The sequence below is a fragment of the Hippocampus zosterae genome, chromosome 2 (genome assembly GCF_025434085.1).
Source record: "Hippocampus zosterae strain Florida chromosome 2, ASM2543408v3, whole genome shotgun sequence".
Lineage (NCBI taxonomy): Eukaryota > Metazoa > Chordata > Actinopteri > Syngnathiformes > Syngnathidae > Hippocampus > Hippocampus zosterae.
Genome location: NC_067452.1, coordinates 23,691,643 through 23,708,355, shown reverse-complemented (window position 1 = coordinate 23,708,355; position 16,713 = coordinate 23,691,643). Strand labels below are relative to the sequence as shown.

Genomic DNA, 16,713 nt, shown 5'->3' with positions numbered 1-16,713 from the left:
GTGTGTTTCATGACATTAGTTGGGAATGGCTTCAACAGGTCAGGTAATAAATGAATACGTAATTTCAAAGAGCCATCCTGAAATTGCACACTGCCATACTTATACTGCAATTATATTACTGTCAGCATACTGTTTACATTAGATTGATTTAAGGATGAATATTCAAGTTGCCTTCTTGGGTAAGCAGGATGCTTCCTGTCCTGTAATCCGATTGGGTGGGCCAGCTCTCACCCTGGAGTATGAGTCTGTCAAATACAAATGTGCTCATTAATTAGCACAGAAGGAAAGGTTACGTTTCCTTCCACATATTTGTGTGCTACTTTGAAAATGAGAGAACACACAAAAAAAAAAAAAGAAAAACTTTTCCCGGCAGCGTGTCACAGCATAACGGCAGACTTGACTCATTTTTCAGATTCTACTCGGGCCATCAAAAACCGTTGCTACTGACTTAAGCAACACAATATCGTCCTGATATAACATTCAATCGCAAATTAAGGGTGCAAAAAAAAATATCACTTAATTACACTGACACTGTATTGTACGGCGCCTTTGGGCAACGTTTATTGGTGGCTCCAGTATTAATGGATGGCAGCATTCACAGCTATCCGCACTAACGGCTCGCGAGAGCCATCAGATGACTTTTTAAAGGCAAGTCAATAGATGTGAATGACCCTGCACACTTCGATGCTGACACCCTGAGACAGTTGGCGTTGCTCCTGATCACTTTGTAATAAACCAGGCATACTCAAGTGTGTTGTTTTGGTGCCAACAGAATCATTACTGTTGTTCTGATGTCACTTGATCTCATAGACCAACATCGATGAAGACGGATTTTATTGAACATGGGAATCACATCTGCAAATGAGAATTGATTTACTCTACTGCATTTGTATGTACATGTATAATGTAAAAATGTAGCATATTCATGTTGTACTATTTGTTAATTGACTCAGTAAAGTTTGTTAAAAAACTTGGCGAGTTTTGTCTAAAAATCTCACTAATGTGTTTAGACTCGGATAAACCGAGTTTGGGGGGGATCCAAAAAACGTAGACAGAAACAAGGTCTCCGAAGGAAAGAAGACAATTTAATGTCTTAATCGCACCGAAAATAAGGCGAGAACATAAAGCCAGATGGTAAGCGCTTCGTAAATCGAGTTTGGAGAATATGGTGGCGGATTGGAGGGGGGCGAACGCCGAATCTAACAGCTGAAGTGGGTATTTGTTCTTGATAGTGATGTCGTTCAGGCCCCGATAATCGACACACGGGCGTAACGTCTTGTCTTTCTTTTCGATAAAGAAGAATCCGGCCCCCAATGGGGATTTAGACGGCCGAATGAGGCCAGCCGAAAATGAGCTATCGATGTATTCTCTCAGCGCCTCTTGTTCCGGCTGTGAGACCTGATATAAACGGGAATTCGGGAGTGGGGCGTTCTCTATCAGGTCGATGGCACAGTCGTAGGGCCGGTGAGGCGGCAAGGACTGGGCACGGTCTTTACTAAACACTTGGCGCATATCATGGTAAATACGCGGAACATTATCCAGACAAATAACTTCTGGTGGCTCGTTACGGGTCGGCCCTCTCTTTTCTGCCGCCGAACGCAAACAGTGGGTATAGCAGAATGAGCTCCAATTCTCGATCGTCGAACGTTCCCAGGAAATGACAGGGTTATGTTCGCGCAGCCACGGCAACCCCAAAACTAAGGGTACGGATCGAGGCCGCAAGAGATACAATCTTCGGTATTCACTGTGATTGCCCGATAATTTTAGTTTCACCGGCGCAGTGATTTCTTTTACTTCCGCCAGGAGCCGCCCGTCAAGATCGTGAACCCGCTTTGTCTCTCTTAGGACCTCAACTGGGCAACCCAGTTCCTTAGCTAAGTTGGGGTCTAAAAAACAATTGTCCGCCCCAGAGTCCACCAAGGCCCGAACAGTAATGATCCGTAAAGGACCATAGAGAGTACCGTCCAACTCGAGTCTTTGTGGATGTCCCGGACGGGACTCCTTCCGTCTCGACTCCCGCGCCGCAATATCGGGCACCTCACAGTTTTCGGGGCGCCTGGACAGGCGGGCCGGTGTCAAGGAACAGTTGGCAACTCAGTGTTCAGGTTGACCGCAGTAGAAGCAGGCCCGATCCCGAATCCGACGCTCTCTCTCCGCTGGTCCCAGTCGTCCGCCTCCCAGCTGCATGGGCTCCTCCTCTGCGTCGGCTGGGTCGGAACACGAATGACGCTCGGGTCCGGATTGTCACCAGGACTCGTGCTCAGCCGGCCGATGACCCGCACGTCAGGGTGGAAAACGGGTAGTTCCTCGTTCTTCCATGAGTTCCCTCTCACGTTCCCGCATGCGGTTGTCCACAACGAGGGCCAGATCGATGAGCTCCTCCAAGTTGGTGCTATCATCGCGGGTTGCCAGTTCGTCCTTTAACGCAACACTTAACCCGCAGCGAAACAAACCACGCAGGGCGCGGTCCCCGTAACCGCTACGGGCGGCCAAAATGCGAAAAGAGATGGAGTATTCGGCAACGGATTGTCATCCTTGACGAATAGCTAATAGCCGACCTTCGGCCTCCCTTCCCATAACTGGATGTTGAAACACGCGACGAAACTCGGCGACAAACTCTGGGAAGGAAGACCGAAGCCCGGGTTGAGCATTGCTGATCTCTACTGCCCAAGACGCCTCCTGACCAGTCAACAGGCTCATGATGAGCGCCACCTTTGTGCTATCTTTCTCGTACATAGCAGGTTGCTGGTCGAATATAAGAGAGCACTGGTGTAAGAGCAGTTTGCAGAGTGCCTGCTCCCCCCTGTAACGAGGGGGTGGGGGAGATTGGGCTCTCGCCCTACGATCGGGGAAGAGGGTGTCCCGGTTGTAACCGCAGGAACCCTTGGGGGTGGCGTTTCGCGGGGGCTCGTATGTTCCATCTGTGAACACAACTTTTCCAGCCGCTGGGCTAAGACGGCGACTGCCTCCCGGAGCACCATGAGCTCCTGTCTTTGCTGGCCCAGTAGTTGCCCTTGGCTGGTCACGGCGGTCATGATCTTGTTAATGTCTACAGGATCCATCTGGTGGGAGTATTCTGTTAAGACTCGGATAAACCGAGTTTGGGGGGGATACAAAAAACGTAGACAGAAACAAGGTCTCCGAAGGAAAGAAGACAATTTAATGTCTTAATCGCACCGAAAATAAGGCGAGAACATAAAGCGCTGGTCCACAATGAGGACCCGGAGGTAAATCCAAACGAATAACAAAAAATGCTTGCACAAAAGAGCAAGAAAGAAAAGTAAAGTCCTCAAACTATGAACGAAAAACAATGTAACACCTTGTACACGCACAAAAAGCCAGATCATCAAAACAAAACAGTACTTACACAAAACTGGGTACCGAGAACTATACACAAAATCACGACGAGGTCAAAAGCCACTAAGTCAATGAACAGTGTAGATAGCAATGCCATAAACAATACTCCCACAACAGGTGTAGGACGGTGGAGTCCTTAAATAGTGCATCTATAGATTACTGATTGGCAGAAGGTGCGCTAGAAAGACCGCTCATGCCACCTGCTGGCCAGACCGCAAAACCAAAACTTGACATAATGTTTCTAGAGAAGAACACAATGTGATGCTGTGGAAGAAAATGACAGCCATTTAAAAACGAAAACCACCTGCTGGTTCACGCTTAGAAAATATCTGTGCGTGTTTGTGTGGTTTTCTTCTGAATCTATAACCAAACATTTTCATCCAAATACCTGGTTATTCAATGCAATTTTCAGTAGGATAGCCGAATGATAAAATATGTGATAGTTGCAGCCGTAGTCCAGTGCTAAAGAAGCCAAAGAACATACACAACGTTATGTACTACGTTAAGTCTTGAAATAGACGTGTTCTGGTAATTTTATTGCATATAAAGGTTAGTACAAGCACAGCGAGCAACTCTTGTCTTGGATACCCACGATCAATTCTCCTTATTGCTCCTTATTGCAAGCCATACAAATTCTTGCGACTTGAATGTTAAAGATTATAACAACTAATCATAGCGTTTATTTTTTGTACTTGTTTTTTAATTCTACACCTTGTTGTTTTGGGTCAAAGAGTTCTAAATACGACCTTTCAGATCCTTCCGACCGTCAGTCATTCAACTGTCGGAGTGAAAGTGCAGTGCCATGAACTGTAGCCGCCTGCCTGAAGGTCACTTTCAGCCTTGAATCGGCAGGCGCTGTCACACTGCGCCTCTCATGTCACACAAAGTGACAAGAGTCATGGAGCACCGTAGTTGGTTTGCAACCTTCCAGGATTTGAGAGATAACAGGTTTCTCCTCAGCCCCTCATAATGTTGTTGAAAGCACTAAGGGGTTGTAAATTTTGGTTTTGCAATCTCCACAGCTTGCAGCTTTGCAATCATTTTCCTAGAAATTCTAATGAAGGGCAGATGTGCCTCCAGAGCTTTTCTCGTGAGACAAACACAAACGCAAAATAGTATTAGACGACCATGATGCCATTATGTAAAAATGAAATCCGGTTACCTATTGTGAGAAAACACACTTGCTTGGTTGATATACTGCTTTGGAAGGAATAAAAAAAGTTCTTTTTAGAGCTTCTACAAATTGTTGGATTCAATTGTGAAACAAATTTCAGTATGCATCAATTTGACTGAAAGGACACTGCATTTTTTTATACATTTGCAAGGGGGCGAGAGTTTTGTCAACACAAGTTATTCGAAGTGCAAGTACAGACTGAGAGCCAGTTAATTCATCACAAGATTAACAACGGCCTTCCAATCCAGGAGTGATTTCTTTCACAGACCCCTATGAGGACGGATGCATTGACAAATGAATGGATTGTGTTGACAAGGAATCCAATTGCTTTGTTCACAAAATAAATAACACAGTTACAACAGCAGTCTTGTGCATTGTGTCCCAACACCCCCGAGGCTGATTTCTCATCCCATGGTCCTCCCCTCTAGTCTCTCTTGAGGTGGCCGGCTCACGGCTGCCAGTGATGTGAGGAAAGAAGAAAAGGAAGGGATGAGTGCTCTGCTTCCACACAGCAGATGTTGAGGGAATGGGGACTGAAGTACTGGTGAGGCAAAGGCATAGACTTCAATGATTGATAGAGTCTCAGAAAGCAGAGAAGCACTGCTAAATTTCCCATGAGCCTCTAAGGGTAGTGTAAGTGTAATGAGAGCGAGGGAGGCCGTGTGGGGAGGCGGGGACAGACAACCTCTGCTTCAGTTCCACCAAGGCTTTGCCTTTCCGTGGCCGCGGAGGGAGTAGAAATAGCATAAATGTACAAATATTGGAAACTGTCAAGTTCATGACTTTTCTTCTGTTCTGCACCCGTGTGAAAACAAGATGTTACACAAACCATGGATATAAACAAGTGAGAAACAATTATAAAATGCAAGACTTTACAAATCAGCCAGGACATACACTACATCCATTTTCTTTTGCTTCTTCGGTGTCATGTTGCGAGGTTAGCAATTGTAGCAAGGAATCTTGAAACTTTCTTAATGCTAATGTGTTAACCAGTGGCGTTAATGTACAATACAGAACTGTGTTCTGGCAGTGACCAAGAGTACACAAAAACAAGGGACATTACTGCAGGTTTCCTAAAAGTAAACATTCCCAGTGAAACCTGTAATGACAAAAGAAACGTCTGAAAATATGATGAAAGAAATTCACAGTATCCATTACCCACTGTATGTTGGTGCAGGCCAATGGTTACACTTGACTCAGATTTTTCCCCACATTTCTTGTTTCTTGTGCCAGAATTGTGTGCAAGGATGTGAACGAAATAAGGTGTTATCCCTGCATTGATTGTTCATTTGTTTTGTTTAGGGTCAGCAAAAGAACACTCATCATCATGCACATCGCCACTTTGGTATTTTGGCATGGTGCTAAATATAAGCGGACTGAAGTATTGCATTGGGAATTTAAACGTCTCATTGGTGACCAGTCCAATGTAACCTTTTTATAGATGTTCATTAGCAGATGATCTCAAAGAGGACAAGAAATGTCCCACTCAAACAGGAATTAATGGAGGTAAAGCATGCGTCTCAAGAATAATTTCATTGACTTAAGTGAAAAATAAACTGTGCAATTATCTTTATGTATTGATAGATCAGATTAAGGAGTCTCTCTTTTTTTTCCCCACCGGATACCAAATATGGCTGCTTTATTAAGCATCAAAAACAATGAGTCTATTGCTTGAACAGAAAAGTAATGACTGCATCTGAAGTCACTCACTTCACTTGAAAATGAGAGTCACTCTCCAAATACCAGATTTCACCTCTATTGTTAGCACAGTACATAGAATCTCATGAAAGGTTGGACAATGAACCTGAAGTTCTTGTTGATATTTTAACTTCAACTTTTCTTGTTTGCGCCCCCCACCATCTCTCCCTTTTTTAGGTGGCCTCTGCATTTCCCAGTCCGTGAAAATCCCACGTGAACCAAAAGCCGGGGAGTTTGACAAGATCATTCACAGGCTGAGTGAGAACCCAAACGCCCGGGTGGTCATTATATTTGCCAATGAGGATGACATCAGGTAAGTGAAATGAAATTTTTAGTTTTAAAGCATCTACCCATAATGACGTTTCCAGACTTTCTTCCCCCGTCTGGGACTTGCATTGGGCACATTGTAGTTTTGATTAATGTAGAATATATAACGTAACTACAGTAGCCTACAAAAAACAAAGACATTTCAGAAATGATAAGAAGTAAGCAAATGTATTTGTTATAAAACCTGAAAATAACACCCCTCAAAGTAAAAACAGGTTTGTGTCTTGAATGCAATCATATATAATGGGTTATATATGATTGTGGAGCAACATAATGGGTTGCTCCACTGTTTGAAGCATTGTATGAGCCACATTTCACAAATTATGTTTCTGCGTTGTATTGAAAAGTACCTCATAACTCCCTTTGTCATCCAAGCAAATCTGTTTCCATTCAATTCTAAAGCTAAAGTCGTGACGACGATCATGTATCTGTTGTAATTCACGATATGCTTTTAAAGTAGATTGTCTCCATTCAGAAGAGTTAATTGTGGACATAATCATCACGCACAGCACTGTTGTGGCTTTGTAAGGGAAGCGCTCACCTGGCAAGCACTTTGTGGCCTAGCTTATTTCTTGAGGCCAATGAATTAGTGCAGTCCCTTGGTGACGACGGGGCCAAAAGCCCCGGTGGTCATTGACTTAATCCCAGCCAGATGACAGTTCCTTGTGTGGATATGCTGTATAGTAATTCCCTAAAGCCAGTGGGATCTCGACTGCATACTCCTGCTGTATCCTTGAACCATGTGCAGTCCTCATAACTTAGCGAATTGCTCTGAATATCGTGTCCTATTAATGGAGTACTAGAATGTGACATTGCAGATGAATCACTTTGGTCTCTGGGTTTTAGAAAAGAAGAATTTTAGCCATTGATGAGTGACCTTGTTGTAAAACAGTTGTGTTGCTGCTTTCTTCTGCTTTTCTGTCACTTGCGTTGCTACATTTGGATGACATTTCTCTTACTCAAATGTGCATATTGTTCCCACCCATATGATTCAAATTTCAGTCAGAATAATGTGCAGAGGTTCCAAGGTGGGCCTTACTTTTACTTCTCGCTTTATAGCTTTATAGCTCACTTATCTGGTAGTGAGAAAATATGTATTCCTCACAGTTTTGTAGACGGAGCACATAATACACTTGTGGAAATTAGACTTTTCCCTTTTATTCCTCATCGAATACATAACAATGTGATCCATAATATGTGGTAAGAGCACCTCACAACTGCTCACCATTTTTCTCCAAGGATATAGTGGCCATGCGTGGCTCTTTTATAGATCTGATAATATTTGTTCTGACAGCAAGTTCCGAGTAAAAAGTATGCATCTACAACACAATATGTTGCTTGTCTCTGTTTTGTTATTGTGTTGTAGGAGCAATGAGGGTCAGCAAAGCCACACAGGCCAGATGGCGTTTTAAAAATTTGATATGTTCCTACACTCCATCTTTCACATGTGCCTGCGCAGCGCCTCGTATTTACTTCCATTGGCAGCAAGCCTGGACAAATGTGGCATGTGCCTGATTGTGCAACAACCAGAATGCACTCTAAGGAAAATTGTCAGCCTTTGGTGGCCACTCCGTTCTTCTGCCTCTGTATGCAAATACATCCAAACATAATCTTCAAGTCATAGAATTACCTGCAAAATACCTTTGCTGCCTCTTTGTGGTGCATTTGAAAGACAAACGTTGATTTTTTTTGGATGTTGAATGACTGCATGAATTAAAAAGATCTGCAAATTTCAATATACTGCACAACTTTACAGAGCCTTTCATGTCTACTAGGCGGCTGCTCCAAGCGGCAAAGAAGGCCAATCAAACAGGCCATTTTATCTGGGTCGGTTCAGACAGCTGGGGGTCCAAAATCTCCCCGATACTGAACCAGGAAGAGATGGCTGAAGGAGCTGTAACCATCCTGCCGAAACGACAATCCATCAAAGGTGCTGTGTTGTTACAAATCTCATTAAATACAAAATATGACATTCATGACTTAAGAATGTCAGCACAGATGTCCCAGTAGAAAATAGCCTGTGAATAATGTATTGTTTATATATACTGTATATATTTAATAAAAACCTAAATTAAGAAAAAGAGAAAAATCACATGTACATACAATGTGTATTCACAGCTCAAATTTGAGCTCAGGTGCATTCTGTTTACAGAGACGTTAGTGAGGATTGTGGCAAAACTGAATGAAGCAATGCATGGACACATCCTAGACCAGGGGTGCCCATTAGGTCGATCATGATCTACCGGTAGATCTAAGACAGGTCCCAAGTAGATCCGAGGAGTGTCGAGGAGAAAACAAACAAACAACCATTTGTGTGTCTTTGTACATGTCACTAATATATTTTTTTGTGTTAATGTACGATGCACCCTAATCATCCTATCAGTCTCATTTTCACCCAAAATATTTAAAAAATAAAATAAAGCAGGTAAATCTTGAATTTAAGATGGCGCGTGATTACGTCACCGGAAGTTGTTCGCGCTCAGCAGTCTGCAATCAGAGCTGTTGCGGTCTATCTTTTATCGTCATTATTCTCATTCAGAGTTTGCTTCGTGTACAATTCACCAAGGGCACAGGCGAAGAATAGGAATCTAGGAGGGTCCATGGAATCACTTTAAAATGGTACATGTGATAGTTAACAGGCTGCAATGTGCATGTGTGTGTGTGTGTGTGTGTGTGTGTGTGTGCCGGTAAGGGTAGATCCCGGGAGGTTAATTGATCTAAAAGTAGATCTTCCGTCCCAAAAGTGTGGGCACCCCTGTCCTAGACGAATACCTGCTCCAGAGCTCTTCTGACTTGCACAAAAGCAAAGGCTAATCTTTGAGCAGGTCGAGAATCCAAAACACATAAATCAAAGAAGTGGTTTCAGTTCAACTGTGTGAAGACCTAAATCCAATTCAGTATACCTGCAGATAGCTTCAAATATCTGTTCACCAACACTCTGCGTCCAACCTGATGTGGATGTAATTACTGCACCAACGGACAAAGGTTGACTAATACATACAGGATTTTTTTTTTAATTGAAAAATAATATGCTCTCAATACGGGCTGTTGTGAATAGAATTCCGAGGAAGAAAACAAATGTGTTCAGTTTTGGAGTAAGGCTGTAAAGGGCCTCTGTCACTGGCCTGAAGATTAGTTGGCAACCTGATTGCCACTCCAGCGTCCAATGGTCGTGGCGATTTCTCCATGACTTTTCCTAGCCGGCTTGCCAAGGAGTTGCAGTAAATTCAAGCATGTTGGAATTTTGTCTGAGACCTTCTGGAAACTTGTTAAGTGTCCAGCAGGCCTTGGAGGCATCTCAGAGACATCGCTGAGACCAATTTTGTTCCCGCAAAGTTGTTCCCGCAAGGTCTCTGCAACATCTCCAAGACCCACGGGAGACCATAGAAACTGAGACGACAACACAGAGATATCACCGCTCTACGCAACAAACAACACTTGACCCATTAGATCATGTGACTGAGACTGCACTGGACTGGTACAATTGAAACACCTCTCAAGTCTTGACGCATGAAAAGCAAATAACTTTTTTTCTATTTGCACATGACTTCTGGGTGAATCGGTCTCAGCGAGACGTCACTCTGCAGCGAGTGCCAGAAATATTTTTGTCTCCTGAGTTGTCGCAACTGATCAATCATGGCGACACCTCCGTGATAAGCTATGGATAGCAGCAATAGTGCTCACACAGTCACCATCATACCGTCACACCAAACTTGATAATGATTGTCTTTGTGAAAAATGAATGAAATGGTTGATTTGGAGATGAAAGTATAAATCTGAAGCTTCTCTTGCAGGCTTTGACCGCTACTTCATCAGCCGAACACTTGAGAACAACAGGCGAAATATCTGGTTTGCTGAGTTCTGGGAGAACAACTTCCAGTGCAAGCTTAGTCGACATGCTGTGAAGAAAGGCTCCGGAATCAGAAAATGCACAAGTGAGTCCATACTCAAAAAAACAGCGGCACCCAAGTGAAAGAAAACTTGCATTCAATCATCAAGTAAATTGTCCTTCAAATTAAACACTACATCCAGTATCTTGTCTTGGTAGTGCAGACGTACATTTATAAAGAGTCTGGATTTACAAAACCACATTCCACAATCATTTTTATTCATAACATAATGGGTGGAGATGTAAATGTGAGCCTTTACTTTTGTTTCATAGAAACCAACATTTCTCTGTGTGTAATAATAATAATAATACATTTTATTTATAAGCGCCTTTCAAGACACCCAAGGACACTTTACAATAACAAAAAACACAAAACAATACGGGTTGAGCAGCGGCAGCCAAAATGCGCCAGCGTTCACTCAACCCGAAAGTCAGAAAGAAACCACAAGGGAGGGAGAGGGGGAGAAAAAAACCCACGCTCAAACTACCCTCATTTTGAGGATAATTTGAGTGAGGCAAAAAAAAAAAACTCCTGCACAAGCATATGACAGTTACAACAGGTCACAAGACATAAACAATGAAGACGATGAAACAAGGGAATGTATGAGGGAGGGGGTGATGATGGTGGACTAGCTTCCATGCATATTTTCATCAGGGGAAGGTCGAGATAGTAGATGTTGTTTTGGTAGCAGTCTGCCCAAGAATTTAAGACAGCCTTGAGGCCGTGGCTTATGTCTCTTTAGTGGCGTCGAACAGCCAAATCTGTGATTTCAGTCAATATTTGAGCACAGATTCCAGTTTCTCCAAGTTGTTGTCCATCTTGCAATGACGCTCCAAAACCGCAACAGTTTGTGGTTGAGCACAGTCTGAGTGTGAGTGTTGGACATCCGCGTTATGCCATCCTTAGACCGGCAGCCTCTTCCAATAGAGCCGCTCCCGTCGGTTGAATTTTTCGATAGATCAGGAATATGCTCACACCAAACGGCAGCATACCTGTTATTGGAAGGCCGAAAATGTAGATGTCATCCACATCCTCAACGGACAGTGTTGACAGGCGCACCATTCTCCGCTTCCTCCAAGGATCTAGGGCAGGGGTCACCAAACTTTTTGAGAGTGAGAGCTACTTCATGTGTCCTGATTGTGTGAAGGGCTACCAAATTGATACGCGTCTGAAATAACATTTGTACAAATTACATTTAATAATATTAGAACATTAGCTAGCTAGATATATACTGTAGCTAGCTAGTTAGATAGCTAAATAGGTAGCAATAGAATCTATAATACTGCCCATGTTTGTATTTTTAAATCATAATTTCTACGAGCAAATCACAATCCTAGCACTGGCGGGCTACTGGTGTGGTCCTCACGGGCTACCTGGTGCTCGCGGGCACCACGTTGGAGACCCCTGATCTAGGGTGTACCCAGCAGCAAAAGTCCCCGAGGGGCAAGTAGGCTCCCCACTGCCTGCTCTTCTCATCGAGAAAATGTTGTCAATGGCATCGAGAGACCAGCCAACCAATACCATGTTTGTTTTTAGGGTGAAAATACGAAAGGAGGCTAGGAAAAGTCAGACAAAGACAGCACATGGACTCAGTGGCGAGCAGGGAAGGGTGGGGGTGGGGTTGGGGGACAGGAGAGAAAGCAAAAGTGTCCGCCTTCGTCAAGAGCCAAGCAAGAAGTGTGTGCTGTCTAGTTTCTCAAAGACAAAAATAGCCATAAAAAAACACTCCCCTTCTCCAACCAAACAAAACCCGTGCTACAACCATAATCAATAGTAAATCCAACAACGTCTGCCGAAAACAAGATTTTCGGCCATTAAAGTCGGAGGGATCCCCCAGACTGTCTGATTTGGCATGCAACACTGCAATGCTAGCAGGCTGCTTTCCAGTAATGGTTTAATCACATCCCGAACAGATGCGTTGGCAGCACGGTAAAGAGTCACAAAACACAAAGCGGAGAGAAGGCTTCATCTACTAATACATTTGTACCAGCCCATTTCCTCTTCAACCTCTGTAACTAATACTGATTGTAGACGTGCGGCTTGCATACGTCGCGGCATACAGTATATTAGGTCCATTTAAAAGACATCGCCTGTTAAGGAGTGCATAATGTTCAGTCACATTGCTTGTGATAGATGATTATTTTTGAATCACTAAGGCATTTAAAACATAATTTATAATATCATACGCCAACCAGCCACAAAATTATGACAAATTGCACAATATACAGCGATCTAATATTCTTCGAGTGCAATTATACTAATGTTCAGTTTGACACCGTGAGAAAGCTATCCATTCATCAATATGACACAGCTCTACACAGTACTGTTCTACTCCACATACTGTAAGTGATAAACATAAACAACTATACCCAATCAGCATTAAGATTTTAAACATACAAAGAAAGAATGTCTATCCATCCATTTTCCGATCCGCTTTATCCTCACAAGGGTGGCGAGCCTGCTGGAGCCTATCCCAGCTGTCTTCGGGCGGTAGGCGGGGTACGCCCTGAACCGGTTGCCAGCCAATCGCAGGGCACACGGAGACAAGCAACCATCCGCACTCACACTCACACCTAGGGACAATTTAGAGGGTCCCATGAACCTGCCACACATACCTGGAGAAAACCCTAGCAGGTACAGGGAGTACATGTAAACTCCACACAGGAAGGCCGGAGCTGGAATTGAACCCTGCACCTCATCATACCTTCCAGGAAAAATCTCATGTCTCAAAATATTTTCAAACTGATCATAACGTTGTGGCTGGTTGGACAATGTATATTCTGTGCTGTACTGTATTTTTTTTTTTTTTACAAGCAAATTAGTCAAAATATCCCAGCCAACAGATACGCACACAAACCCCAATAAATTACGAAATTACATCTTGGAATACCATCAAAGCAAGCATAAAGAGAAACATTGGCTTGCGAAACTCAGGACCTCTTATTCAATAACATTGACATCCTCCTCTTTTGTTGATAAAAGCATCAATCAGTAGATGTACACACAACACAGACAAAGTAATTGGAGCCGTTTTGTTTTTGGATGAAAAATACAAAAAGATTGGTGAAATAAGTTGAAGCTGATGAAACTGAAATTAGCTGAAATGCAGACCATTCACAAGACGCAATGCCGAACGGACAATGATATGTGTTTATTGTGGGTTCTTCTTTCTTTCTGAACACAAACAGCAGACTTGGTTATGTTCTGGGACTGCTTTGCTAATTCCGGCACATGGTATCTTGAACCTGGATACAAAGAAATCTCAGGACTATCAAGGCAAAATGCGGTTCTCAGTGTTTGATAGATTGGTTGCAATTGCAGCCCAAAACAAAGACATGATTTTAAAAAAAGACGAAATCAAAAGTATTTATTCCCATTTTGGAGCGTCCTAATATAAATACAGTACTATGACATTGGACTGAACAATTTCAGGAAAATATTGTATTGCGATTTTTCAGACATGTATTACAATTTTGATTCAATCCATCTTTTATTTATTTCTTCACTTTCAAATCAAGCTTTGTGGCAATATTCAGTATTTGCAATAACATTTACAAATACAACAGGAATGTGAAAATTGCATCGTCCATTCAGAACATATATGCATGATTTGAGCTATTACTTCAGCCTTGTATGTCACTATAATAATGTAAACACTAAAGAGGCTGTGTAAGGGAGGCAATCCTTTTTCAATTTTTCAACTGGTTCATTAAAGCAAGAACTACTGCTTGCTGCCATACATATATCAATATGTCATTACGGGTAATACGGTACTTTATCAAAGAGTTCTGCGGGAACCCATCTCCCAGTCCTTCTATCTTTTATGCTCGCTATATTATGTTAAAAGTAACTCCCATAAGACTGCATATTCTCAGATGACCAATTTCGCGAATGCAACGACGATCAAGACACGGCCGTGACCTTTTCAGTGTCAAGGTATGTCTGCCAAGAAAAACTGTTTGGCACAAGTAAAGTTTGACTGCAAATATCTTTGTAACTTTTACAAACATTGACCAAAAACCTTCATTTGACGCGTTTCCAAGCATTCATAAGCATTCACCGTTCAATGAGAGACCAGCTTTAACAATAAAAGGGTACACTATGAGATTCTGTAGGTGTGTGCCAACTGCATTAGACTGTGGTAAATGAAAGAGAAAAAAAATATGGCAGTGTAATTACATTCAATAGCTTTCTGGAAGTCTCTTTCACAATACTATTTGTACATTTGGCATAAATTGTCATGGCGTCCAAACTCAAAGTTTCTGGAGTGCATAAGGGTATAAAAGGGCTTGAGAAAACGGGAGAATGAGTGCAATTCTAGGGTTGCTTCACCCAGACTGCAAATCTGACATGAAGGCACCGAAATGACAAAACTTGAGTCGATTGAAGAAGTCACTTCATCCAAAAAAGGCATAGTCTCATAGAACAAGATGCTGCTTTACGTTCCGTACTTGCAAGGTCAAGTCATCTTCCGGTGTCAAAGTGAGAAAAAGTCTCACTGACTTTAAAATAAAGTGAAAACACGTAACACAACTTCAGAGTCCAAGAATGACTGTTAGCCGACTCTCTCTGCCTGTTGCTTATTTGTTTGATCAATTTCTGTTTGATGTGGTACCACCAGATTACCCCATATTTGATGTGTAGAATACATTTAAATTGATTAAGAACTAAATGTAAAGTGCATCTAAATTGAACTATGGCGACATTCACAAGAGATTTGGATATGAGTTACAGTGTGCTGCATTGTTAATGCCACTCTTTGCTTCTGTATCAGATTATGTCTCTCAAGACAGAGGAGCCACAACTTGTATGTGCACAAATTCCCCATTAATAGCGGTGCTGTAGAAAGAAGTACTCTCACACTAAACACATATTTTTGTCTGAGTGTCCCTTCTTATGTGACATTTTAATAAACATGAGTTGCATGATGGTCCTTGGAGTCTGCAGCCAAAAGTGGACTTGGCAAGACATTAAAACCTCGGAGACAGAAGTCTACTCGGTATGCTAAAAGGTCAGAGATATACAGGGTAGCGCGATCACCCGAGGGCATCAAATTATGAGACTCGCTCATTATTTATTTATTTTTTTAAAGGCAATATTAGCTGCGAAAAGAATGTAACGGTGAAAATAAGATGAACCTTCAGGTTACGAGGATTAAATATACATGGAAGGGAACAGGCTTAAATTCTTGCAGCTGGGCCAGAACAGAATTCAATAATTCTTTCTCCACAGACACACAGTTCAGTGTTTCACGCTATTGAACCATAAAATGTGATTCTGTTTTACACAGATGGAGGGTCATGAATTGCTGATATAACCTTGAGTGTGTCAGAAGCCGGATAAATGTTCCACACTATTGCGGTTTTTGTCAGTCGCTTCGGTCCATAAAGGGCACGGCCAGACCATCGATCACGATTACTTTGGACAGTGCACAAAACACAGAAAGTCCGCTTGTCCTGCTTCGTGGGGGACTACATTTGAACAATGCCTTCAGAGTAAATATTGTATCATATCGTGTAGTCTGACTGGAAAGTAAGGGTTCGGTTTGAATGAAACAAGCTTAACCAACGCTCACTCAAACGGCAATCACGCATCAGTTCGTTTTCGGACATCAATTTTAGTTCAGTGCATGCACCCAAGCATAGCTGAATGCATTTGTCTTGAAACAGACGATCAGAAAATCTTACACAAAACAATGCTTGTTTTACATTTTATCTGTGTATAAATGCTAGTAGTAAATAGTCATTTAACTTTGACAAATGACACATTATTGCTTTTTATCAGATTTTTTTTTTATGTACAGATTTGTCCAAACAAAAACAAAGAAACAAAACAAATGAAAACAGAACAAACAAACCAACAAAATAAACAATGTAAGTGTTCTGTGACTCACAGTATTGCTAGCTCCAACTCACAATGACCCACAAGGTCGACACAAAGCAAGGCTGACAATGTACCTACCATCTGTCTCCATCATTTAATGATGTCGATCGTCTCTCCTGTAAATTGACGGCATCAAGACAGAAATCCATGTGAACCTTTCACCTCACTCAAAGACTAGAGTGACTTTAAGGAACCGATTTCCCTCCTCTTAGGTCACCGTATGCCATTTGAGGACATAGAGTGCGACTCTCCGAGCTCAGCATGTTCTTTCACAATTGAATTTCTTTTGATGAAACCCATCAAGAGTTTAAAAGCTGACACTCCTGACAAAAGCTGCACTGTTTTGCTCTTGAGCTCAGACCTGAAAAACACGAGCAAGGTTTG

At 42.4% G+C, this 16,713-nt stretch overlaps 1 protein-coding gene across 2 annotated transcripts in view; it reads left to right on the top strand.

Annotated features, from left to right (window-relative positions):
* LOC127595584 (metabotropic glutamate receptor 4-like) overlaps positions 1 to 16,713 on the top strand; it is a 135,995-nt gene that overhangs the window by 100,847 nt on the left and 18,435 nt on the right. For both annotated transcript variants that reach the window (XM_052057199.1, XM_052057200.1), the window contains exons 4-6: positions 6,407 to 6,542; positions 8,332 to 8,486; positions 10,351 to 10,491. In XM_052057199.1, the coding sequence (XP_051913159.1) occupies positions 6,407 to 6,542; positions 8,332 to 8,486; positions 10,351 to 10,491 (432 nt within the window). The remainder of the gene's footprint in view (positions 1 to 6,406; positions 6,543 to 8,331; positions 8,487 to 10,350; positions 10,492 to 16,713) is intronic.